Consider the following 26,487-nt stretch of genomic DNA (forward strand, 5'->3'; position numbering starts at 1 on the left):
TTTCACAGAGCCCAGTGCTACATGCACATGGGACAAAATATGAATTTATGACAATATTAATAATATAATTTGACTGTCAGTCATGTGCTGGATGCTGGAAGAGACTGCTATTTCAACAAGATCCATTCCCTGAAAATTTGGAATCTAAATTTAGAAATGGAGCAACTAGGTCCATGGAGAAAGCAGCTAAGTACAGATGGGTGACAGCATGAATTTTAGGATTATCAAACCATTTTAAGGTCATTTTGATCATATTCTGAGCCTTTAAAATTTGACATTTTATCGATTCTGTGCTCTGTTTTCATTATTGTTATATCCCTTTTCTTCTCTGAATGTGTGTGTATGAGAGGGGGTGGTGGGATTGAGAGAAAAGAGAGAGAGAAAGATAAGAGCTGAAACTATACACCTAAATATAGGGGGTGGAAGTTGGTCAGTGCAGAAATCTGGATACCATGTGGCCTCTAAGGATATCCAATTTTAATAAATGGATGGGATTTAGACAGATTTTAAAGAGTATTTATAAAGCAAAACGATCAAGTTGGAAATGTGGAAGCTACCCTTGAATTAGCTGAGTTTGTTTCTTTGTATAAGAATAAATATTTCATTTTGACTTAAAAAGATTGGTGGATGGGTGGATAAATTCATTAGTTAATTCATTAAAGTATTTATTGAGTGTGTGCTATATACTATTTTAGGAACTGGAGATAGAAAATAAATACAAAAGACAAACCTTGTCATTATGGGTTTTACATTCTTATGAGGACCTTGAAGCCACATTCCTTATCTAGAAGGAAGGGGTATCACTGAAGCAGCGGCACTGGAAATCAGGAAAGGGCAAAAATGATGGAGAATCAATTGGGGGCAGTTTTTAAAGATCCTCAATCCAGCTAGGAAGGAAAATAGCCAAGGGCCAGATATGTGTTTCAAGCCAAACCAATGTACATTTTTTTTTTTTAGGAATGAGAAGGGAAGAAGTGTAACTTTATAAATTTATAACTTATAAATTTCTCTAATTTCTGTTTTGATTTAGTTTTTCTGTAGTTTTCTCATGAAGCTCAACTTAAATTACTGAACTAAGGAGGTGAGTGTTTGGAGGCCACAGTCTCAGAACCAAAGATACCCTCCTATGCCAGGAGTGAGAAGACAACCACCTTAGCTCCCACGCACAGAGAGAGGTAAAAGCTGTGGAGGGAGAAGATTTGGGACACTTAAGGCCCGCACTCCTTTCCCACACAGAATGATCTCTTCAAGGTCATTCACATGGTGTGAAATCCTGCTCAGGGAGGACTGAGGTCAGAGAAGGAAAGGACATACCACATTCTCATCTTTTCTTCTTTGTGCAGGTTCAGTCACTTAGGGCTGTCTGACTCTTTTGTGACCCCATGGACTGAGGCACCCCAGGTTCCTCTGTCCATGGGATTTCCCAGGCAAGAATACTGGAGTGGGTTGCCATTGCCTTCAGGGGATCTTACCGACCCAAGGATCGAACCAGGGTCTCCTGCACTGCAAGCAGTCTCCTACATTGCAGGTGGATTTTTTACCAACTGAGTCACCAGTGCAATTTTTTTATGTGAGCTCAGTTGGGCCATGAGAAACACTGAAGTCAGAAGGCCTAGATTAAACTCATGTATCTTCACTCATCTGTTGTGGGGCCTGGGGAGATTACATCACTTTAAATTAGAGTCTCATTTGTAAATTGGGTTCTTAGTATCTCCTTAATTTTCCTTCCAAGATTGTTGAAAGCCTTAATAAGATAATACATGGGAAGATGATTTCTAAACAGTAAAAAGACTATCAGTGCAAATGATGATTATATTCTTATTTTATTAATTGAATTACATGGTTATTTATGGCATCATGCTTCTGTTGACATACAGTGTAACATAGAGGGTAAAAAAAGGAGCTCTGGAAATAATTAAATTAGTTAAATTTGAATTCTGCCAGTTCTTAACTGGGTGGCTGACTAAGCAACTTAACCTCTCTGTGTGTCAGTTTCTTCATTTATAAAATGAGAATAATGACAGAACATACCTTATAGGGAGGATTCAATGTATCAATAATTGCAAGCCACTTAGAACTCTGCAGGGAGATTAGCCCTGGCTCACCATAGTTATAGCTTATGATGCTGCTAAGTCACTTCAGTCGTGTCCGACTCTGTGCAACCCCATGGACGGCAGCCCACCAGGCTTCCCCATCCCTGGGATTCTCCAGGCAAGAACAGTGGAGTGGGTTGCCATGTCCTTCTCCAACGCATGAAAGTGAAAAGTGAAAGTGAAGTTGCTCAGTTGTATCCAACCCTCAGCGACCCCGTGGACTGCAGTCTTCCAGGCTCCTCCTTCCATGGGATTTTCCAGGCAAGAGTACTAGAGTGGGGTGCCATTGCTTTCTCCAAGTTATAGCTTATATTTCTTATTAAAACAGACATTCTTTAAAACATTGATAATTTCTTTACCTGGGCAATAAGGATACTAACTTTAATCTGTGTCATGAAGAAGAATTGTCTTTCTTATTTTGAGAGATGACTAAAATCAGACAAACATATCACATGTAGTAATTGTTAAACTGTTGAATAAGGCACCATAAAGGAAATCACAAATTATTAGAAAGAAATCATTTGTGCTGCTGTAACCAGCCTATTTTAACTGACAATCTGGCATCAAAAAGGAAGTCGAAGTACAGCCATTGTGTGGGATAGCATTCATGGAGAAAAGATCTTCTACCTGTCAAGCGTGCAGTGTCAGAGGCTGGTGAGCTCATATTCACCAAGCTTTGAGTCAGGGGCCTGATCTCAGATCAGGATGATATATGAGCAGAGCTAGACTCCTTTGTGTTTCCAATAGACAAGGACATTGACAATATTCCACTAATGAAAATTTTATTTGCCATTATAATGTCAAAGTTAATCGTTCATTTCAAGTGGATTTCCAGCCTTTGTTAAATACATTATGTCCACGAGCGAATGATGATATGTTTGAATCACAAGGTATGTTTTCCTGTTTTGGCGAGTCTGGATTTTTATAGCAGGGCTTTGCTTTAAATGGATATTTTAATGATGGCATGCTCATTCTAAGACTTTACATTATTATCTCATCTTCTTTGAGCCTGCAGCAGCCCAGTTAGATAAGGAACTACTTGTGTCATTATCATTGATATATTTTGCAGATGTGGTTTGGAGATTGAATAGCTTGTGCAGTAGCATACAGCAAGTAGGTGATTAAGACAGGAGCCAAATAAGATCATGATGGCATGGACTATAAGCTTGTGAGGGCAGGGAGAATAGAGAGATGTATAGAGAGAATAGAGAGTTCCTCTTGGTAACGAAACAGGCCTTGGATGCAACGTGTGCCCAGTTCAAGCTTTCAAGTGAATGAATGCTGTGGTCCTAATAGTTTGATTTAGGAGTTGAAAGACTTGGCCTTTGGGAAAGACTATTCAACATTCTGTTTTGTTGTTGTTGTTGTTGTTGTTTTCCTTTAAAATACGGAGATGATTTTAAAATATAGAGATGATTAAGACTATGTTTTATTTGTTTGAAGGTAGGTCAGAAATATAATTATCCTTTCAATGTGTATCTGGCAACTTTCTCCAAGTAATTCAGCTGCTTCCACCTATGATGTTTTCAGAGCTGTAAATGGAAATTCTCAAGTTGTTTTAAAAAAGCATAAAAATCAAAGTATTGTTATCCCTGAGATATTGCCCTTCAAAATGACCTGATTGATTTAATTAAATCATCAGTGGGTTGATTTAATTTCCTCCTGACCGCCCCCCCCCTCCGACCCAAATGCAAAGTTAGCAGAAATGTCTTATTAACCATGAAGGAAAACTTATGAGACTTAGTGGCCCAGGTAGGAAATTAATAAATTTCGGAATATAAAAAAGATTAACTAGGGTATTGCTTCTGATCTTAAGAGCCTTGTACATAGGTCCTATGTAACTTCTCAGATTTTCCTATATTAATTTCTTCTCATTGGAGAAATGAAGAAAATGATGCTGATGATAACTTAAAGTGCTCAATGGCTAAAATGTACCCTGACAATAGCTGCAGTAGTACAAGGGAAAAAGTAAAGTCTTTGTTGTTTAATTGAATCAAAAACACCGCATTCTTTTAGTAAAGATCTAAACACATAGAGTGTCACTTTCAGGAAGCTAGCATTTATTGTTTTCATTTTGTTCTATAAATGCCTAACGATGCTGCCAAGACAGGGAAAACTTCAAACAGCGAGTGTTATCTGTTTTTTCTTCTCTTCTCTCATCACCCTCTTCTACCCTGTGCTGCTACACTGGTTACCTTCTGCATCGAAACATCTTTGTATGTCATAAACCCACAGGAAAAAAAAAAAATCAAAACACTCAAAGATTAGAGAACACACATTCCCTTTCCAGGCCTTTTTTTGGTGGGCATAGGACTGCAGTTCTGGTGAAGTGTATTAATTTTTGAGAGTCTGAGTTTATTTCTCTCTTCTAGGATTTTGTATTATTGAACAATGTATCTCTGTATATCTATATATCTCTCAAACTCTGACACCTGAAGAACTTGTTAAAAACTTAAAATTCCTGGGCTCTACTCATAGATATTCACATTCTGAGAAACCATCAGGAATCTACATTTAAAAAAAGCATCTCAGAAAAATATCATGCTTTCTCTTAAAAAAATAAACACTGTCATCATCTCTTTTACTCATTTGGCATTTTCCACTTTTCAGAATGCTTGCACATACATATTCAGTTCTGGGAGGTAGATGGGACTGATTGTCCCCATTTTGAGGATAAGAAAAAGACTCAGAGTTTAGCAGTGATTTCTTCAAGGCCTCACTCTATACTCCTCTCTTGCCCATTTCTCTGGATTGCTCACTTTAGCTGACCTTTTTCTTTTTGAGTGTTGAACTGCAAGAGGAAAGGAGCCCCCAGAGCCAGCACTGTGTGTGCCTGCCTTCCTCAAGAATGAGACAAGTCTTGTGGCAGCCAAGGAAGGAAAATACATAATTTTATCTGTGAGATGTGAACATTTCCCTAATTGACAGTGTTACCAACTGATTTTCAGTAATTTCCCTTACCACATTCCGATGTACTTTTGAAAATGTATTTGGCTGGCTTCACTTTTGGAGAAGAGGGCTGAGTGTGTGTGTGTGTGTATCTCCCCTGTCTGTTATATATTGTCAGAATCCCAAGTTCACTCCCTTTATGCAGGCACCCTGAACTGCTGCAGGGGATGTGTGCTCCCCATTGACAGTTGGGATTCCCCGCTCTCATGGCGCCTTGCCTATTTAATCCTCCTCCAGATGTCTGCCCCGTAAACCCATCTGCCTTTGCTGTACCCAGCGGCAGCATGAAATGTCCTGGCCCCCAGATGCAGTGGGACTGTTTAACAGTGCTTGTGCTAAACAACCTCATAGGCCTCAGTTCCATTCTGCTAGGAATCTGGAGGATTCCTGGGCCCTCTACAGGACCCACATCCATTCTCAGTAGTTTCCTTGACATTCATGACCCTTGCCTACTATTAGGGTATTTCCAGCATACACCTGTTTCTGCTTGGAAATCACCCATTAAATCTTTTGGCACGACCCTGGTGGCTTATGGGAATGTCTGTAAAGGGGAGGGACTAAGGATATTTGAAGACTGGTTGAAGAATGATACTTAGTATCACAACAGCCACTTCCACACCTTAGCATGGCTACTCCTTTATGTTTCCAAAATTTTTCATGCTGCATTTTAGCTTAGGTGACATTTTCTCCTCTGCTGAGTTTTCAGTAGTGTCCAGCGGTCACCACAAGCACTCCTGGAGATCTGATTGCCCTCCAGAGCTGGCTACTGACTGCCCTTGCCCACAGTCACCCTCTCCACCTGCATCCTCCCCTCTGTGCAGAGTGCTCACCTGGTCCCTCATTTTAGGGATTGAGTCTGTTTTGCAGCTTTCCGGAGGATCGAACCCAGATCTGGGTTCCTGGAATGTGGAAACACTTTTTCCTTTTCCAAAATGAGCTGAAGGTGGGCCCAAGGGGCCATCGTTACTTTCTCTAGTGTCCCTAGACACTAGAGAAAACAGAATTCTTTGTGCTCCAGCTTACTGGAGAGACTACAGACCGCTTTTTCTCAATTCCCCCAACCCTAACCTCTCTTTGTGCACCGGGGTCCTCTAACCGGTCGGTGGTGTTTTCTCTCCGGGGAGGGACGGGACTGAGCCGATCCGAGCTGCAGTTGTTTCGCTCTGCCTCTGAGAATTTCTCATCCAAACCTCAATCACGTAGGATTGCGTAGAGAGGAGAAAAGGGGAGAGACAGAAGACGGAGAAGGGGGAGAGGGGTGACGGGAGGGAGGGGGAAGAGTCTGGGAGCCGAGGGCGCGAGGGAGGGGAGGAGGCTCCGAGCGCGCTGCGCTTCCCTGCGCTCCGGGAGCCTGGCCCCACCTGGGCGCTCCCGAGCTCGCGGCGGGTGGGCGAGCAGTGCCAAAGGTGCTTTGGCAGCCGCCCGCCCTTCGTCCCACCCTCCGTCTCGGTGGCGGTCGTCCCTGCCTGGAGTTTCCTGCGGAGCTAGCGCTCCAGCCGAGCGAACCGGCTAGGCGGCGGCGGCGCCCAGGAGCCGGTGCGGCTCGGCGTGCCCCGAGCCTCAGCCCCCGAATGGGACTCCGCCCGGAGCACCCCCTCTGGGGCCCAGGGAGGCGGCGGCGGGGGCACCCCGCTAGCCCGCGGCTCTGAGCGGCCACCCGCGCAGCGAGTTGGGCGAGTAGACGGCAAACCGCACCTGCTTCCTGGCCCCGGCCCCAGAGTCTGCGTCCGGCCCCCAGGGCCCCGGTGGTGCGCTCGGCCGCCTCCCGACGCCCCCAAGCCCGGCGGCCCAGGGGCCCCGCTTTCGCCTCGGGCGCCAGACCATGGTGGGCAGCTCCGAAGCGGAGCCGCAGCCTCCTGGAGCCGAAGTCGCCCGCAGCCAGCCCCCGCCCCACCCGAGCCGCCGCGCGGGTGTTCGCAGCGCGCTGGTCACTTCCTTCCTCGGCCGGGATGGGCCGCGCGGGACGGAGTGATCGGCCTCGCGTCCAGCGGATAATCCCCATCTGATCTGCTCCCTGTGAGCTGTCGGCTGCCGAGCCGCGCGAGCCTGGGGGGCCGGGGCAGCGCGGCGATGACCTGATCCCGAGCCCGCCAGGGCGCCCCCTCCTTCCCTCGCTGTCTCTGAGCCTGTGCGGAGAGCAGCTCGGTGCGGCGGCCCCGGGCGGACCATGGCGGGGAGCTCCAGTTAAAGGCGTGTGGGCGCCGAGCTGGAGAGGACACCTTCGGCATCGCTGCCTTTTGAGGGGGCTTATTTAAACTACTGAGTCATTCCAGATTTAGGATTCCCTAAATAATCACCAACTGTGCCCATCTTGTGCCAGAAAAAAAGCGGAAAGAGAAAGAGCGCCCGCTCTTTGGGACCCCGCGTCTCCGCGGCGCTCGCCTCTCGCGGGTTTCTCCCGGAGGGTGCCTGGCCCTGGAGGATCTCCCTCCCTCCCTCCTCCTTTCCTTCCCTCCCCTTCCCTCTTGCCCTCCTCCTCCCTCGCCTCCCGCTCTCTTTGCAGCGCTGCTGGCGGGGAGTCGCGCTCGCCGCAGCTGGAAACATCTGCCCCGCCAGGCGCCCCTACCCCGACTCCAGCTAACCGCTCCCACTTCGCGCCTCTCGGAATTCCAGACCTCGGGCGGCGGGCCCCCGGAGAACCGCAGCCGGGGCGATGCATTCGGTAGACCTCACCCAGCCGGGACGGACCTCCTAATCTCCAGAACTGCGGGCCGCAGGGAGTTAAATTGCTGCCTTCCTCTCCTCTCTTGCGGTTGGTGGCTTGTTTTCTAAAGGAACGTTTTATTCACTTTTTAGCATTTTCTACCGGGGGCACGCTACCCGCCACGGTCCAGACTCTTGCTTTGTAAACGGGTTTTCTATGTATGTGTGTGTAGATATACTTTGGACACCTTGCAACGCTTGCGCCTCTCCGACAGGGGCACGGCTTGTTGTTTTGGACATCCTTCTTCCTTTTCCACTTGGTACTCCGAACGCAGTGTGACCAAAGTCCCCACTGCCCCCCTGGACGCGGATCGCCTGGGGGTGCAAGTTTGGGATGCAAGAGTCTAGTTAACAGGAAGGCCTGGGACCGCCCCGCCCCCGCCGCCAGAGGTTTGGGAAGTTTACATCTGGATTTTCACACATTTTGTCGCCACTGCCCAGACTCTTGACTAACCTTGTGGGCGCCGGGTTTTTGGTACTGCAGCCTTCTCAAATATTAGCACTGCCTCCTCGCGCCTGCCCTGTCCCTCCAGGCCGCCGAGGTCCTGCCCTCGCCCCGGCGGAGCGTGATCCCGAGGGCGCAGTGGAGCCCGGGGCCTGGGGCCCGCGCTGAGCAGCTATGGCTGCAGCGATAGCCAGCTCCTTGATCCGGCAGAAGCGACAGGCGAGGGAGTCCAACAGCGACCGGGTGTCGGCCTCCAAGCGCCGTTCCAGCCCCAGCAAAGACGGGCGCTCCCTGTGCGAGAGGCACGTCCTCGGGGTATTCAGCAAAGTGCGCTTCTGCAGCGGCCGCAAGAGGCCAGTGAGGAGGAGACCAGGTCAGTAGAAGCCCTGACGGTGGGCTCCCTAGTGGCTAACACCCCCCTCCCCTTCGGCAAAGCATCTAGGGGCATTCATGGAAGAGAACCCGGATCCTCCTCTTCCATTCTGGCCCCTCGTTCTCCCACAATTTTCAGTTAGATTTCAGTCACCTTCTGTTAGCTAATAGCTTCTTGTCCCATATTCAGGAAAACACTTAATACCTCGATGAAACCACGGTTTGATTGGGATGAGAGTTACATGTTTACATGCTCTTTGTCCCATAGATCCTGTAGAGTCCTTGAGGGCAGTGGCCACCTCATTCTCCATCTCTGTTTCTCATACATCCCTTCATCTGTCCATCCATCCATCCAGTGTTTAATCTACCTCCTGAGAACCTAAATGTAAATAAACCTTCCTTCCTATATCTCTCATAACACAGTGCAATCTTAACACATAATAGACAGTAGGCACAAGATGAACTTAAATTTATTGTCTTTTTCTAACTCTTTCTTTGGCAACACATGATGTGGAATCTTTCTTACGTTTCTGATCGATTTCTCACTTCCCCGTTTTCACCCATGCCCTTTCACTTCTTTTCACCCAGACCTCCTTTTCTTATTCTCTTCCAACTGCTTCTCTCCTTGTTCCAAATGGCTCTTCTCATTAACTTTTCTGTCTTGTTACTCCCATCTTTGCACACTCACACTTTTGGGACATTCACGGAACAACATAGTATCTGCAGTTTGGTCTCAGTAAGTGTAAAGGAAACTTTAGACTTATCAGAGATCTTAGCCTGGCCTTTCTGAAGCTGATTCTTTTCTTTGGCTTTAAACTCAAATGGTTAGCCTTTGCTGTATATCTGTTTACAAAGGGAAATTGGATACCTCAAAATTTCAGAGTGATTATCCCCAATTTAAGCCAGGCTATCTTGAGAGAAAGAAAGCAGAATTGCCAAGGTCTGTGCTTCCTTGGGTGTGGCCCACAGGGTCATTTGCAATCTGCAGATGATTAACCCTTGCTGTGGACAATAGAAAACAAATACAGTCTAGAAGGAAAGCTTGCTTGGTGACCAGTTGACTAGTTTAGGTTCTCATCTTTGCAATTCTGATTGTGATCTCCTGGGTTTCAGGAATGAAGCATATGGGCTGGGGTCATTGGGTAAAGAAAACACTTGAAAAGTCTGGACAAGTGGGGCTCAGAATTAGTTTAGAAATTTGTGATTAAGACTTGTAAAGAAGCTGTTCCATCTCATTTTTCCGTTGAGTTTTCATGACATTATTCATTCCATAGTGGGCTCTTTTTCTTATCCCTTGACGTTGATGAAATAGTAAATTTCAGGAGTAAACAAAAATAATTACGATCTTAAGGCAGAAGCTACTAAAATCTGTTATTTTATATCCAGTTAGTATGGCCTGTTATTGTATAAAGGGAAGATATGTGCAAAATACTAGAGTTATCTCTGCACAGTAAATAACTCATATTAGGGGAAAATGAAATTCTTCATATTGTTGTGCAAGGATCATTTGGGGGCCATCTTCTCTCGGGGCTTATGTGGTCTACAAAGAACTTCAAGGCTCTTAATTCCATGTGACTTTGATATCTTAGTCTCTGAACTATGTTCTTGCACTCTAGTTTTTGTGGATAGACTCTAGTCAGCCTTCTTACTAACGAACAAGGGTAATCTAAATGTTAGGTGGATTGTTTTTGTGAATGGGTAATATAAACTCACCTGATCTTTGGTGAAGTTGACTTGGAGACCAGTGATTTGCATGGCTTAATTTTACATAAGGAAACTGCTTCCTGTGGCCTTTTCCTTGGCATCTCATTAGAAAATAGAGACTTTGAGGAAATTGCTGAGTTTATTGTTTTTTCATTGTTCATTTAATCTTTTCCTCTTTTTCATCTACTTAGTGTACATTTTGGCAAAGAGGATCATGACTGGTGGATTCTTTTAGCTTAAGTGTCACAGTAATAATCTGACAAAGAGATGACAGGACCTGTTAAGAGATGCTGAGTGCAAGGGCAACATGCATGTATCTGTCCACTGTGGAGTTGAGTTTGTTATGAAGCTTGGCTTAGAAGAATGGGAGCATAGGGTGCAACAAAACTTTTGGGGAAGATGATAGTATCTGTTACCATTACTAACAAAGCCAAATAACCAATCTGTTGATTTGCTGTCAGTGACCATGATTCACATAGCTTGAGATGAGCCTATTAATAGAGAGACAGCACCTTCCACATCTCACTTCTCCAGAGAGAATTCTTTAGCTGGATTGGGAGGAAGTTGCTAAACACCAAAAGAAAAAACTATTTGAGCAAATCTGTTTTATAAGCTCTTTGATGTTATGTTCACTTAATATTTGATTTATCCTTTAAACTCACTAAATGGCCTTCTCAGCCATTTCCTGTGAAATACAAACTGAGTCACAAATGGTAAAGTGGTGAAATGGAATAACTCATCATGATAATTTCCACTCTGAATTTCTGTCACTGAGACACAAGTTTCATGGGCCAGGCTTGCCAGGGGAGAGAGCCTGAGACAGTGAACTAAATCAGGTATTGGATGGGAAAGGCCACAGTTGTATTTCTGATTTCAGGGCTAACACACCGAGAGAATCCTTGTATTAGCTCACCAAGTTCCAGTACATATGATGTTGAAACCTCATAAATGCAGAGGGAATACTGAAATTACACGGTAAAAGTCTCAGATTTTAAAATCATGATATTGCATTACGAAAACATGAGAATTGGCAGGGCCATCTCTCCCATCACAGAGTTCCAGGACCATAGGGTGCCTCAGATGCATTGTGAATGCCATCCCTGGAGCACAGTGGTGGCTTACCCTGGGACTGTGTAGCAAAATGCTGCCTTAGGTAAGAAACCCTTGAGCCAGAACAAGTTGGTGGTTTATACAAGATTGCACAGCTTTGATTGTGGTAAGATTGGGGCTAGAACTCGATCCAGTTGATTTTTCTTGCCTGTGTATTTTACAACACAACACAAAAAAAGTAGTGTGATGTACTGCGTGTCCTCTGTCAAAGAATGTGAATAATTTTATACATTATTTATTTTTACCATTAAGGATTGTTATTATTATTTTGTGATTAGAACAATAATGTGGTCTTATAGAGGAGATAACTGGCAGAAGGAGACATAAGCTAAGTCAAGCAATTGGGGTTCTAAAATGACCATCCTACAGCACTGTGCATATAGAGGTAAATCCCACAGTGAAGACATACAGATAGGGCAGGAATAGTTAGTCCCATAGCACTGTGTGGACTGTGGGTCTTTGGAAGTGAAATATTGGAGACCTTGAACACTGGCACATTGGCTTAGGTCAGTGAACCATAGAAAAGCCTTTAGAACATAAGAAAAGAACATTCTTACAGTCCTTATTACTTGAGGTATTATTTGTATGTGAAATACCTGTATGAGCTGCTCGAATATTTGCTTAAATGTTGATACCACTTAATTTGCCATGTGAATTACATGGCTTACTCAATCCTGGCATTTGTTTTACTCTTGAATAGAAACACCTGAACAAATGATTAACTCTAGAATTATTTATGTTTTTCACTCAAGACTTGCTGCATGTAATAGATAGCATTCCCCGTCAGGAAGGGATAAGTGTTTATAGAATCTTTAAATGTCGGAGTGGCCAGGAACCTTGGAGGTCATTAGTATCACTCTTTGAGTTTTCAAAGGAAAGTCTGTAAAGCACAGAGTAATTAGATAAGCTTAAATCTGTATTTTAATCAGTGTTTTTATTATATTTATCAGTGTTTTTCTATAATTTAATTCTTTCATTTAAACTGGGGCATTAAAAAAAAATCAGTAATCAATAAAATTCCTCACCTGAAAAACATTAGATAGCTTTCATAGCTTAAGTTTTGGATTTTATATTACTTTTGTTTTAAAGAATGATGTAGTATGTTTATAGAGACTGGATAAAATAAATCAAAGAAGTGATTATAATTTTACTAAATTTTGTTGATTTTTTGTTGATTTTTTTGTCTTATTTTTCTTGGTTCTTGTTTCTACTTGTTTCTGAGTCCTTTTTTCTGATATAAAAATTATGGTTACTCAAAATATTTTAGTATTTTTCCAACTTGTTTTGGTGGATGTATACTATTTAATAGCATACTCATTCAGTATTTTACTATCAAACATATCCTTTGACACTGACGAAGGAAATATCACAAAATAAAAACTTTAAGAAGAAAACTGACAAAAAAGGGGGAAATGCTTAATCATGTGACTTAAAGAATATAAATTACATTTTTATAAATTGAAATCATTCTGGCAATGTATAGATCAAGAATACATTCACATGACCAGTGATACTTTACATTTATAGCAAGTAGTTTTATTGTATTTTCTCCTTTAAAAGTATGACTCATGTCTGAACTACAAAATCAGTCTAATTAAATGATATTTGGCTTGATGCTTGTTTGAAAACAAACAAGCTTTCCTTATTAGAAACCCACCCTAGGGTTTAAAATGATATTTTGTGTATGTGTGTGTTTTAATCTTCTTTTCTCTACAGCAGTGCATTCTCATCAACATTATGTTTCCATTGTAAGAACATTTAAAAATAGTAGCTACTGTGATCTCTTGATTTCTTTCATCCCACAGAGATCTCATCAAGCCATAACTCAGGATTAAGTCTTTAAAGTTTTAATGAAGTTGATATTGAACAGAGTTAGAAAAACAACTTGCAGGAAATAAGGCAGTCTGTATTTGAGGAAGCAATAGGAATATTTTGGAAGACGTTTAGAAACTAAAGCTTTGTCTCTTACAAGTATAGTTTAAGGAAAGTATTGGACTTACTAGTAAAAAATGACATAGCTTTTATTCTTGTTGAGAGCATATTTTTGCATAGATATTACTGTGTTGATTTAGTTTGGGAAATTTGTTAATAGTGATTACTTTTTTCTCATCTCTTTTTTTGAGTACTTTGTCATAATGTGTATTCACTATGACTTCCATCTGAATTATTATAGATTTTGTGAGAACTCTCATAAATAGCCTGACTAGACATAGGAAACCAAGTTAACATATGACATTTTGAATTCTATCTGATGGCCTACTATCAAGCTACATGACTTTACTTGTTATCCAAAGAGAAATGAAGCTCCTCTAAAGGGCTCTGATTCCAAGGTCACTTTCTAAGCATCCGTGAGAGGGAGGAGCCTTAGAATGCAAAATATCTATAAGTTAACCATATATAGTAATACTTTCCTTGACGATATAACTTCAGGATTTACAGAATTTCTTCACAACTTCTGCCCCTTTAATTCTTCATAGCAGTCTACTGGCATGATACCGTCTTTGAAATAAAATTAAGCTTCAAAGTAGTAGACAGACTTGTTCAGGTTCATGGAGTTAGGGAGTGGCTAAACTGCTCCAGGACCACCAGCGCCCACCCTGCACATCCTCTGTCTTTATCTCTCACCACCTTGAGCTAAGGAGGCAGAATCTGAAGAATTCAGTGAGATTCAAAGCTGGGACACTCCAGTTGGGGGGAATCAGATAAAGAGTGCAAGGAAATATGGAGTGTCATTTTGCTTTGCTCTGGGTATATCTAGAGCCCCCAGGAACATCTCTTGTGAGGAGGAGGAGTAAAGCGGGGAGGCTGGTGAAGGTCTCCAGGTACTGAAGAAGCAGTTCTGTGGCTATGTTGTCATGTGAAGTTCTCAGGCTCCTGGCTGGGTTGTTCCTCTCTGCTTGTGGGAGCCTTGGAGATGTCAAAGGCTGCCCCCTGGGGCACCTAAGGACTCACTGGGAGACTCAGGTCCAGAGGGGAAGACTCTTCACTGTAAACATAAACCATTGCTTCAGATGTTTTCAAATGCAAAGAGGTTAATAACAAACGCAGGAGAGCCCTGTAGGATTTAGTGTTTAATTTTTTTTTAATAATTTTTTTTTTTACAGTGAGTGTTGACTATGTAGCAGAGTGATTAAGTACATGGATGTTGGTGTGGGATCGGAATCCAAATTCTGGAAATACTATCTGTGAGAACATTAGGCAAATTTCTTAGAGTCTTTGAGCCTCAGTGTGCTGATTTGTAAAATGAAAGTACTATCTCTAGCATTTGGCTAGGAAAGATCTCTCTGAGGAAGAATCATTTAAGCTGAGTTCTGAAGGATGAGGCAGGCAGAGAAGGGTGGAAGATGTTGAAGGCAGAAGAGAACAGCTTGCATGAGACTGAGGTGAGGAGGTATTCGGTGCTTTAGAAGAAGTGTCGCTGGAGTGATGGGAGCAAGTGGTCCAGGCAACATCGAAAAGCTTGGCAGGGCAGCGTTGTGCCAGGCCTTGGAAGCTCGCAGAGAGATTTTAATCTAGAATCCAAAGAGAGTCAGAAGTAGGGGGTAATATAATGTGGCCTGTATATTTAAATGGACACTCTGGCTTTGGAGAGAAGAGTGGATTATAGGGGAGCCAGAGGGGAAGTTAAGGAATCATAAGGAGGCTGGGGAAGCAGTTGGGGACAGCAGTTCTCAAAGTGTGGCACACAGGCCCTGGAAGCTCCTTGGGGACCTTTTAGTGGGTCCACAAGGTTAAAACTGGGTTCATAATGATATTTCCTAATACTAATTATTCATCTTTTTTCACTCATTGTCTTAAGTGTCCAGTGTGATTTTCCAGAGGTTATATGATATATCCACTATCATCTGAAAAGGCTATTAAAATTTCTTTTCTTTTAAACTACGTATCTGTGTAAGGCCAGGTTTTCTTTATATGCATAAGCCACAACATTTGCAAGAGATTAAATGAGCAAGCAGATTTGAGAATCCAGCTGATTTCTGTTAAGGCAGACATAACAGACATTTGAAAGCATATAAACTACTTTTCACTCATTTTTGTTTTGGTAAACAGTTATGTTTCATTAAAACACCTGTTTGTTTAATATATGATGGGCTTGTTTTTAATGAATATTTGAAACATTTTGTCATAATTTCTAAACACAGTACATATTGAAAGATATAGGCCACATAAACACAAGCTCTTTGAGATACTCAATAATTTTTAGGAGTGTAAAAGGATCCTGAAACCAGAAAGTTGGAGAACCACCGGTCTAAGGTATAGATAATGTTGACACGAAACATTATGGCAGTGGTCATGGATACGAAAAGAATAGATGGAGGTAGAATGAGCTGAGCCTGATAATAGATAGATATGAGTCAAAAGCATGTAAGATGTCTGGATGATTGATTTCTGGCTACACAATTCAGCAGGGAGTGGTGCTAAGATGCAGGGAAACTAGGGGAGAAGCAGGGTTGGTATGTGTCAGATGCATATCCTTCCCAAATTACAAAGCACTGTGGATTGCTAAGGTGGAAAATTGGGTGATGGTATTATTTATTGTTTAGTAGTTTTACAATACAGTGAAGATCCTGAATAACCCCTCTGTGTAAGGCTATCTACTTTATTCTTGAACTCTTTAGGGAACTTACTTTCCTCCATTGATCTATAGCTACTACCTTGTAAGAGTAATCCTATAAGCAAATATGTTTTAGGCAGAGAAAAACACTGTGTGTGTGTGCTCACTTGTGTCTGACTCTTTGTGACCCAATGAACTGTAGCCCCCCAGGCTCCTCTGTTCATGGAATTTTCCAGGCAAGAAATACTGGAGTGGGTTGCCATTTCCTACTCCAGGGAATCTTCCTGACCAAGGGAGTGAACCAGAGAAGAATATTAAGAAAAGTCAGAAACCTAAATAGATTTTTTCCTAGTCCTTTAAAATTGAAACAAAGTATTGCGTGTTAAAGACACTTGACATAGTTCAGTCCTGAATGTATTCTGAATATGACTTTTATACACGTGGAACCTAGGTGAACTTTATACATGAGCCTGGTCTAGAATCAGTGGTCTTTGCATGATCAAGTGACTGTGACAAGATAAACTTTGTAAAGTTCTTATTTGTCCAACTGTTGTTAGTCATTTGATTAGTGCTTATTGTGGTGCTTAGACACCCCCAGGCTCCCTGCTTCTAATCATACTCTGTTAATGCCTGTCCACTGGAGTGTGTGTACAGTCTTTTCTTAATGACTTTTCAGAGGTCATTAGAGAAACTCTAAGGTCTAAGACCAAATCTAGTTTCCTGGAAGAGAATGACATGGGACGAATAGAATCTGTAGTCAGATCACAAAATGCTAGAGCTTAGAGATTATACAGGCCAGCGATTCTCAGCTCAGCTGCAGAATCAAGTCACCTGTGAGCTTTTAAAATGTGCTAATGCCACACAACCAGAAAATCTGATTTCTTGTATCTGCTCTGGGGTCCAGACATTAGTCATCAGTTTTGCTTGTTTGTTTCTAACCTCCTAGAAGATTCTAACGTGCAGCCAAGGCTGAGAACCACCAACCTGTTCAAGTCCCATCACTTCATACCTTGTGACCCTGAAACAAAAATTAATTATTTTATTCATTAGTGTTTCCCTGGTGGCTCACTGGTAAAGAATTTGCCTGCCAATGCAGGAGACACAGGAAAGGCTGGTTTGATCCCTGGATCAGGAAGATCCCTTGGAGAAGGAAAACCCACTCTAGTATTCTCCCCTGGGAAATCTGATAGAGGAGCCTGGAAGGCTACAGTCCATGGGGTCACAAGGGAAAGACTCGACTTAGCGACTACACAACAATAAAAAACCTTTAGAATACATTTATGCTGTTTAGAAACTGCACACAAATTTTAATTACAGTGATGTTGTTGTGTTTAATGGCTTCCAAAACCTAGCCGCATTATGTGCACGTGTGCCTCATCTTCCTCCCCGGCATGTGAGCTCCCGAGGACAGGACCTGGGCCCTGTTCATCACTAAATTCTCAGCACTAGCATCTTGCCTGCACTATTGCAATTCTTTGATCACTGTTAAATAAATGAGGACTCATGAAACCTTACCTTTATGGCAAGCCTCAGAGCAAGAGGGATACTGAAGTTGGTATCTCTAGTTCTCACACAAGGACGCTGAGATATAGCAAGCCTGGGGCTTCTCAAATCCCCAAGACTAGTAAGAAGTAGAGTCTGCGTTTGAAGTCAGGTTTGTTTTTCCTAGTTGACTTTCCTTTCTACTGTGCTAGCACTGGAAATGAGCCTCAGTGTCTTTCTTTGAAAAACGATGGTACCATATTAAAGGATATTTAAGGGCTTTTTTAGTTTGACAAGTCATTAAATAGCTCCTCTCCTCCCAGGAGGAACACTCATGACCGGGACATGAAATACTCATCTTCTTCCTGCTTCCTACATACATAGGAAATATAAAAACCATTTTCCTAGTGTGCTGTTTAGAACATTCCTAACTATATCCCATGGTTTAATTACCTAAAATGTGCTATTAAACATCTCTTTACCTAAAATATCAGTCTTAATTTCTTTTGACTCCAGTTTAGGCCTTACAAAATTAGGAATTAAATCCAGTATACCGCAGTGTTTCAGACATTTTTAAAACCTAAGGTAAAAAGGGGGATTAAAACAAAGTGTGAATGAGATTCAGGAAATAAAATCTGTGAGCTTCTATAAATTATTATAGAAAGAAAAAAACAAAAATTTCTAGAAGATGTATTTTTTTATTGTTACTGGTGACTTGAATGTTTTATTTTAATTTTGGGAATTCAAAAGATGACCCAGATCACCTTTACAGTGCCCCAGAATCAGATAATACTCCTCAATAATTAAGAATGGGGCCAAAATTTAAATAAGTACTTGAAGTAGGGATCCATAATCAAATTGTCTGGGTAGAAGAAATGTCAGATTTTTTAAAAATATATTTATTTTTAAGTTTTTATTTTATTTATTTTCGGCTGCATTGGATCTTTGTTGCTGCATGTGGGCTTTCTCCAGTGGCAGTGAGTGAGGGCTGGGCTCTAGTTGGGGTGTGTGGGGCTTCTCATTGCCATGGCTTCTCTGTGGAGCACAGGCTCTAGGGGTGCATGCTCAGTAGTCGTGGTGCATGGGCTTAGTTGCCCTGGGGCATGCGGGATCTTCCCAGACCAGGAATCGAACTTGTGTCCCCAGCATTGTGAGGTGGATTCTTAATTACTGGACTACCAGGGAAGCGCCAGATTCTGTTTTTAGATGAATGGCTCTAGCTGAGCTGTCCATACGTTATCCATACCATATGTAATCTTATGTTGGGGAGAAGACTTTAAGATAGGAGAGCCACCCAAAATCACCTAAAGAGGATAGAAAAGAAAAGAATGGTCAGTGTTTGTAATTAATTTTAAAAATGATGAAAACAATAATTAAAAAGTGATGAAAAGACTGATGTGTCAAATTCCTAGGAAACCCAAGTTTCTCTTGATGGAGAGAGTTGAAGTTGTGCTATTGTCATGCTTTATTAATTCAAGGAGGACTGCAGTGGATTTTTGCAACCAGAATGTAACCATGAAGTGAAGCATAAGTGGCAAATGAGTTGATGGTTCAGAAGCTCAGAATTCTAAAAAGGAAGTCATGTTGGTAGAAGCCTTGGTTTCCTCTGTAGTCTTCTTGTGGGATATTGCTATGAAAGATTGGAAATTTACTTTCTTTTCAGAATGGTGGAGAGGGTTCCTCTTTGCCTCCTTACTGACCCTGTTTTCCCCTGATAGGCACCAGGGCTCTTCTCTGTAACTTTTGCTCAGGAAAGTAGCTGGTAGCATCTTGAAGCTCTGGTATCCTGAGAGGTCTGCTTACTCCTCCCTTTCCACCTACAGGTTGTGAGAAAAGGCACTAAGGGGGAAAAGCACTCTGAATTCATGCGTTTCTGAGTGCTTCCACGTAATCCCTTTTTTGAGATTTTACTGGGCTACGTTTCCAGCTTACTACATGGCTTCTTCAGTTTGAATTCCACTCATGGTTCTACTGGGCTTCTCAGATGGCGCTAGTGGTAAAGATCCCACCTGCCAATGCAGGAGATATCAAAGACTTGGGTTTGATCCCTGGGTGGGGAAGATCCCCTGGAGGAGGGAATGGCAACCTAATCCAGTATTCTTGCCTAGAGAATCCCATGGACAGAGGAGCCTGGTGGGTTTCAAAGAGTCAGACATGACTGAAGTGACTTCACGCGTGCATGGTTCTGCTAATGGGACCACCATCTTGGTTGGGAACCTGAAGATGGGAGATCCTTGGCTCCTGTTACTTTTACCTAAAGCACAGCACAATTCTGCCTGTTCTTTATCATGCTAAGCAAACACATTCAGTCTGAAGCTTTTGTCTCATGCTATTACATGTCTGCACTTGAGGATGGGTAACTGTGACATCAGCCTTGGGAGATCCACGTACTGGGGTATATGACTCAAAGTGTTACTGAGTTTACATTAGAAAATGTCAGCACTCATTACAATCACACACCTTATGGGGGAGGGACGTGAGCCTCTGAAGAGGTAAATTAGGTCATATAACTACAAAAGGCAGAGCAAGCATAGACGCTAAAGTCTATAAACATAAGCCTATGTCTTACTGCTACACCATAGCTATAGCAATGGGACATTGCCCACTGCTGGTAGTAAGATTATCCACCTGTTCTTTGTTTTGAGCAATTTAAATGTTGGTAGTTGTTTTTAAATGTCTATAGTCAAGTTGTATTAGCAGACACCTATTGAGTGGCTGTGCTTGGGAATGGAATACGGCAATAATGAGGAAGTACCTGTTCTTTGTCTGTAGGGCAGTCTATAATTAAGATTTGGTAACTCTGGCCAGATTTGTATTACTGTGTTCCAAGTTGTAGGTTTGCTGTGTTCTTCTGTACAGTTTCTCCTGTAATGTCTAAATTTCAAGAAAAATAACAATAATTATATAATTTAAAAAAAATTAGGTAAAATCTTTTAAAAATGCACATGTGCTCAAGACCTGGCTCAGAGCATGTTGTTTGATTATATATTTTATCAACATGAATATGCTGCATAATCAAGGTTCTTTCTCTACCTGTCTTCTCACAGTTCTCTAGCCAACTCCAGCCTTGTTGGCATACAGGAATGTTTACAGCATCTGTCCATTTCAGTTCCATAGTTTGTAGTTGTTTTTCCCATGAGGGATGCTGTTAACTTCTACACTAACCTTTGCCTTACTTAGACACAGCCCCTCGTTTCCCAGCGCTGCTGCACTTCTGCCTATTATTCCAGGCCCAGCCCAACTCCCATCTTTTCTGCCAGATCTTCTCAAACCCTTCCAAGTAGAATGATTCACTGCCTGCCCCAGGCTTCACTTGGTGTATAGTCATCTGCAGTTCAGTTTGTCTTGTCTTTTACTGTGGGAAGTACCTGTCCCTGTGATCGGAATGTGAGTTCCTATAGAAAAAAGAATAAGATCATGTCAATGCTATCTCCATAGTAAGTAGTCAGAAATAATTCATCCAAATGAAATGAATTCTGTTGGTGACTGGTGGGCTCATGCCACTAGGACTAGTCAGATTTCAAGGGCCTTTCTGCACAAACAAGAAAATACTGAGCGGGAAAAGAAATTTGTATTTTTGGCTAATATTAATTTCATTTTGTTTGATATTGCAGTACAATAATATCATTAATCTATGGTCAATTGGTGTTAAACTATTAAATAAATACTTAGCACTTATGCTTTTCCTTCCTCCCCAACCCAACTCCCAGTTGCCACCCTTGTTTCACTCAGTATATACTTTTCCTCTTTCCTCTTTCTCAGCAGAGTAGCTACTTATAAAGGGGGAGTTTCTATGGAAATGGTAAAAGAGAGAGGAGCTTTGTATTAATTTATCCCTTTGCTCCAGAAATGGAGGGGAAGTGGGTGGCATTGCCAATTTGGAAAAAGGCCCATTCTATTTTGACTGGCTTTGGTTTCTTAACATTGGGTTAATGAGAAATTTGCCATTGATTTCAAATTCAGTCATGCCTGGTCCTTACATTTACAGTTGAGACCAACAAGTCATTTTAGTGTTAAATACTCTGGAGGGAACATAGTCACTCAGGTTTCACTTTTCCTGGTGAAGCTGTAAGTAATGGAGGAATACAGTATTGATTTGGTCTAATGAAAAAGCTTCTTTCTGTCAACTCTTTATTACCTCATTGGCTTTTCTTCTTTCCTCTTCTCTTACCCTTAAAGCTATTGATAGCAGCATTAAGTAAGTCTTCTGTGTATGCTGCAGTCCTCTGTATTTATTCTTTTGTTTGAAACCCTGCCTTTTTCTTAAGAAGATATAAATAAAAGAGGCCTTTGAGTCAGTCTAAGGTAACAGTATCATAAAAATGGCATTGGACTTTTTGACCTTGGGGAAGTTTTTTTCCCTTCTCTTCAGCTTAGTTTCCTCATTTTCAGAATAAAGGGATTGTATCAGATGGTTTCTGAGATCCCTTTCAGCTTTATCATTCTTGATGTGTATTTCTGGTATTAAGGCTTACAGGGGATGGGTTGTTGGATTCCAAGATATTTGGATGTCAGATATAAGTAAATAGTTTAATGATATGTTGGACATGAAACTCTAGAAGATTTATTAAGAGAATAGCAAAAAATACATATACTTTTGTTTAATTTCTCTCCTCTGTAGTGTTTATTTGTACTTATATCCACTAGTTTAATTGAACACATATTGACTGTATTTCTAAATTTTCTTTGTATTATTTTAGTTTTTAGCATTTTATTGCACATTCAAAATAGACTATTGCATTGGTTTGGACTTTAGCACTGAAGAGATTTTAATAAGATGGTAGAACTAGGTTTTTTCCTAATGTAGATGACATTTAGTTATTTACTAGCCTCAAAGAGAGGATAACAATGAAAAAAAAATGGACAGGAAAAGGAACTATGACATGGAATGAAGCTGAAGACTGATCTTTGAATAAGCTAATGTGAAACATCATATTCCATGACGGTTTTAGATTAAACAATGGAAAAGTGCCATTGGAATGGGAATGGTAGTAGAGAGAAAAGTCATGCCTTAATTATCAAGTTTTTAGATTTCTCAGACTTTAAGACATACCTTTTTGATATGTTTCTACCAAGACTTCATCAATTAAGGAAGACATCAATGTTTATGGAATATAAAATATGACATACTCTTAGCAGTCATCATTTATATTATGGACAGTTGGTGAAATTTAGTTGTGCTCATTAGTGGTAAAAATGTAAGATTTAGAAGAGTATAATTAAAATATTGCCTAAAATAAGATTTTATCATATCTGTGAGTTTCATTTATGTCACCCATCTCATCTGTTCTCATAGGTATTGTTGGCATTTGACTTTTTTCTTCTTTAGTTTTTCCAATTCTTTATCTATGCAGTATGGTTACAATATACATAGGGGAAATTCAGTTTTACCTTTTGATCCATTAATCATTTTATTTGACCAAAAATAAGCTTGGCCTGTTCCTTGAATTTGAAGTGTATAACACAAGGTCACTTTTAAGAATTTATAGTATATAAAATTGCATGACCTATAGTAGATGTGTTGGTAAACCTGATTACCTGCCTCTGGATAAGCTCCTTTTGAGTGTTGCTTGGAGTCAAACATCACTCTCCAGGTTTGGTCTGATAAACCCAAAGTAAAATACATTCAGTCTAGATTAGAATTTCTGTGAGGTCTGTAAGAGATCACTTTAACTCTCTGCACAGTAATATTTAGTTAACTGTTCTTGCAACTGCTGTTTTTCAGCTGCTTTGAGAAAAGGGCTTTATAATTTCATAGTAAAGATTTTATTATTTTTTAATGTTAACAAAATTCTTTGGATTTTCATAAGTGGATTTTGTCTGCATTCCGAATTAAGTCTCAAGTTGGTTTAGACCTCATGTGAATTGATTCAGGCACTTTCATGGATAGCTATCCCAGCAAGGAAGCTATATGCTCAAAGGTCTTGTGTCTAGTTTTAAGAATTCTGAGCATATGATCATTGTTCACAATTTCAATGTTTCAGTCCATACACCAATGCAATGAAGGGATATACATTTCACCAGTCCCAATACAATGCTTCTTTTCTGTCTTCTTGCTGGTGCTGCTGCTAAGTCGCTTCAGTCGTGTCCCATAGACGGCAGCCCACCAGGCTCCTCCGTCCCTGGGATTCTCCAGGCAAGAGCGCTTGAATGGGTTGCCAATTCCTTCTCCAATGCATGAAAGTGAAAAGTGAAAGTGAAGCTGCTCAGTCGTGTCCGACGCAGCGACCCCTAGGGACTACAGCCTACCAGGCTCCTCCGTCCATGGGATTCTCCAGGCAAGAGTAGTGGAGTGGGATGTCATTGCCTTCTCCGTTTTTGTCTCCTTGTGCTCATGTAAGCCCCATTCATCATTCACACCTATTTCCCAGGTAAATTCCTCCATCTTCTCCTTCTATGCACCCATTTCCACTGTAGATACATTAGTCATAAAACGCAGTTTCTTAAAATTGATTTTTATAGTTTTTTTCTTCTGCTGAACTTTGAACCTGTGGACAGTGAGTCCATAAAACCAGGATTATCTTAGTGAATATTACTGTTTGGTGAATGATGTCCTTAATAGAGATATTTCTATTTTGCTGTTGTTGTCTGTTTGCTTGTTTTCTCCTTTCTCTGCTGTATTTTCTTCTTGGATGAACTCATCTCTATTGACTTCGCCTGTCTCCTCTATATTTCTGACTTATAGGTTAATACCTGAGCTCCTCATCCAAATTTTCAACTACATGCTATTGACTTTCATGTGGTTCCACTGCTAACATAAATGTAACCTTCTTTATTTTGAATTTGATTATTGTGGTCCTCCAAATCTCAGTCTGCTTTGTATCATGAATTTCCCATCTCAGTGAATGACACTGTTTATGATAACTAGTATGCACTTAGCAAATATTGGTAGTTTCCTGACATCAACCTTCTTGTCTGCCAAGTTGGAAACCACTCTTATCTTTGACTCATCTCTCTTTACTGTCATATCCAATTACCAACCTCATTGATTTGATCTCTACAAAGCTTTAAAAAAAAAAAAAAACAACTTAATTTATTATCAGGCACTAACTTAGGACTTTCTAGGAAATATTACATAAGGGATAGTAAGATGGATCAGGTACAGTTACTAACATCAGGTAAGCTGATAATCTTTGTTCAATATTATCATTTATCCATCTCTTTTGTCACTGCTAGAATTTAGGGGCTTTTTGTTATAACCTCAAGTTCCAATGCATTTTGAAAGCTGGATCTTGTACTTAATACACTTTTAAGAGAATACCTATCTATTAACCTGGATGTTGTAAAGTCTGAGTTTCCCTTTTCTTGCATCCTTAATTAGTCTTTGCATAAGATTTTTAAAAGACATAGTTAATATCATGTTACTTCCCCATAAAAACCTTTTCATAGTTTCCCAATTGTTTATAAAAGCACCTTTAAATGATCTAAATATTACCATGATTTCTTGAGACCTTATTCATCAGTCTCTTCATCTCCCTCTTAGTACATTTATCCACATCCCTACTTTGAGTGTGACATCTAAGCCAGTCCAAGGAAGACTAGAAAGATTTCAATAGGAGTACATGTGGGTGATAAGAACAAGGAATAGAAATGGGAAACTGCTTGGCTGCATGTCCCAGCAGTTATTGATACTCAGAAGTACATAGCACTAAAGACTCTTTCCCGTCCTTCCATTTTGATATATTCCACTCAGTCTGCAATCTCAGCAGTCAATTTGAATGTGTTCTATGGAAGGAATATGCACAGGTATTTGTGAAGTGAAGTGAAGGCGCTCAGTCGTGTCCGACTCTTTGTGACTCCATGGACTCCAGGCGACAGTCCATGGAGTTTTTCAGGCAAGAGTACTGGAGTGGGTCGCCATTTCCTTCTCCAGGGGATCTTCCCGACCCAGGGATTGAACCTGGGTCTCCCGCATTGCAGGCAGATGCTTTACCGTCTGAGCCACAGGGAAGCTGTTTTTCATAAACTAAGGGAACCAAGTCAATGATTATGAATCAGCCTATGAGAGCTCTTTCTTTATATATCTATGTTACCATAGCACCCATCTTTGTTTATATTAAATAGTTGAAATTCAAACAAAAACCTTAGTATATGATATTTAAGTATAGGTAGTTCTTTTTATTGCCCAGATATTCTGGATGATGATTTCAATCAGACATAAAATATTTATTTCATCATTTATTCCTTAGGTTGAATTTCTGCCATCATGTAGCTAATTGTAAGTTGTATCTGACCCCTGGGTTTTAACCTGTCATAGAAATAATGTATTTTGAAAGGTGGAGTTTATACTTAATACACTTTTAAGGGAATACATGTTTATTAATATTTTGTATCAAGTGAAGATTTAACATTGATTTTATTTAGAATTGAAATAAAATAGAACTGATCTAACCTTTTGCTTATTGCTTCTTTTCACTTTATGAAATCAGTTAATACTAGGCACTAGGAATGCTCAGTTGTCTTTTAAAATCTAGAATTAAAAGAGAGGAAGTGCTCAGGCTGAAGGGATAACATTAAAATTAATGTTTGTGGTTCTTAATTTTCCCTTTTAGAAAATGGTTAGTCCAGATAGTCCTAGATTTCAGGGAAATACTGTGGACTAGACATTATTAAATTAAGTTTTTTCATATTTGTTAGCTTTTCAATCCTGTTTCATTATAAGATTACCTTGTTTTATTTTTTTCTTGATTGGCTTTCTTTCATTGTTATATTTTTGACTTCTTTTTTCAATAATTGGGTACCACAGACATCAGTATCAGGAGATAAATGAAAAAAAATTGACACTGCTTTATATTTCCTAAGATATGGGTAAAAGTTTTCCTTTTCTTTCATATGTTTAATTTTTTTAAGCAATGAATTTTAAAAACATTTTCCAAACCAGACTACTTATTTGTAGTGTTTCACAGTCTGGCAACATACAGCAAGTTGCTTTCAAAAAGATAAAATATAGGAAAAATGTAAATAAGGTTATGATGGTTTTGTTTAAAAAACAAATGCTATTAATTAAAAAATTTTTGCTTTTACTTCTATACTCCCTTTATTTCAAAGTCATTCCATTTATCACTGTATTGAAA

General features: G+C 40.8%; 1 protein-coding gene across 4 annotated transcripts in view; it reads left to right on the forward strand.

Moving 5' to 3' along the window:
- The window catches only part of FGF12 (fibroblast growth factor 12), a 612,490-nt gene that overhangs the window by 320,920 nt on the left and 265,083 nt on the right, over nt 1-26,487 (forward strand). Inside the window, exon 1 of one of the 4 annotated variants that reach the window (XM_005201556.5) lies at nt 6,859-8,563. The exons of 2 other annotated variants lie outside the window; for them this stretch is intronic. In XM_005201556.5, coding sequence (XP_005201613.1) covers nt 8,365-8,563 — 199 coding nt within the window. In that variant the 5' untranslated portion in view covers nt 6,859-8,364. Of the gene's footprint in view, nt 1-6,858; nt 8,564-26,487 lie in introns of those variants that run through there. One more of the 4 variants, XM_059886661.1, reaches the window with a different exon arrangement.

Source organism: Bos taurus, chromosome 1 (genome assembly GCF_002263795.3).
Source record: "Bos taurus isolate L1 Dominette 01449 registration number 42190680 breed Hereford chromosome 1, ARS-UCD2.0, whole genome shotgun sequence".
In the NCBI taxonomy this organism is placed as follows: Eukaryota; Metazoa; Chordata; class Mammalia; order Artiodactyla; family Bovidae; genus Bos; species Bos taurus.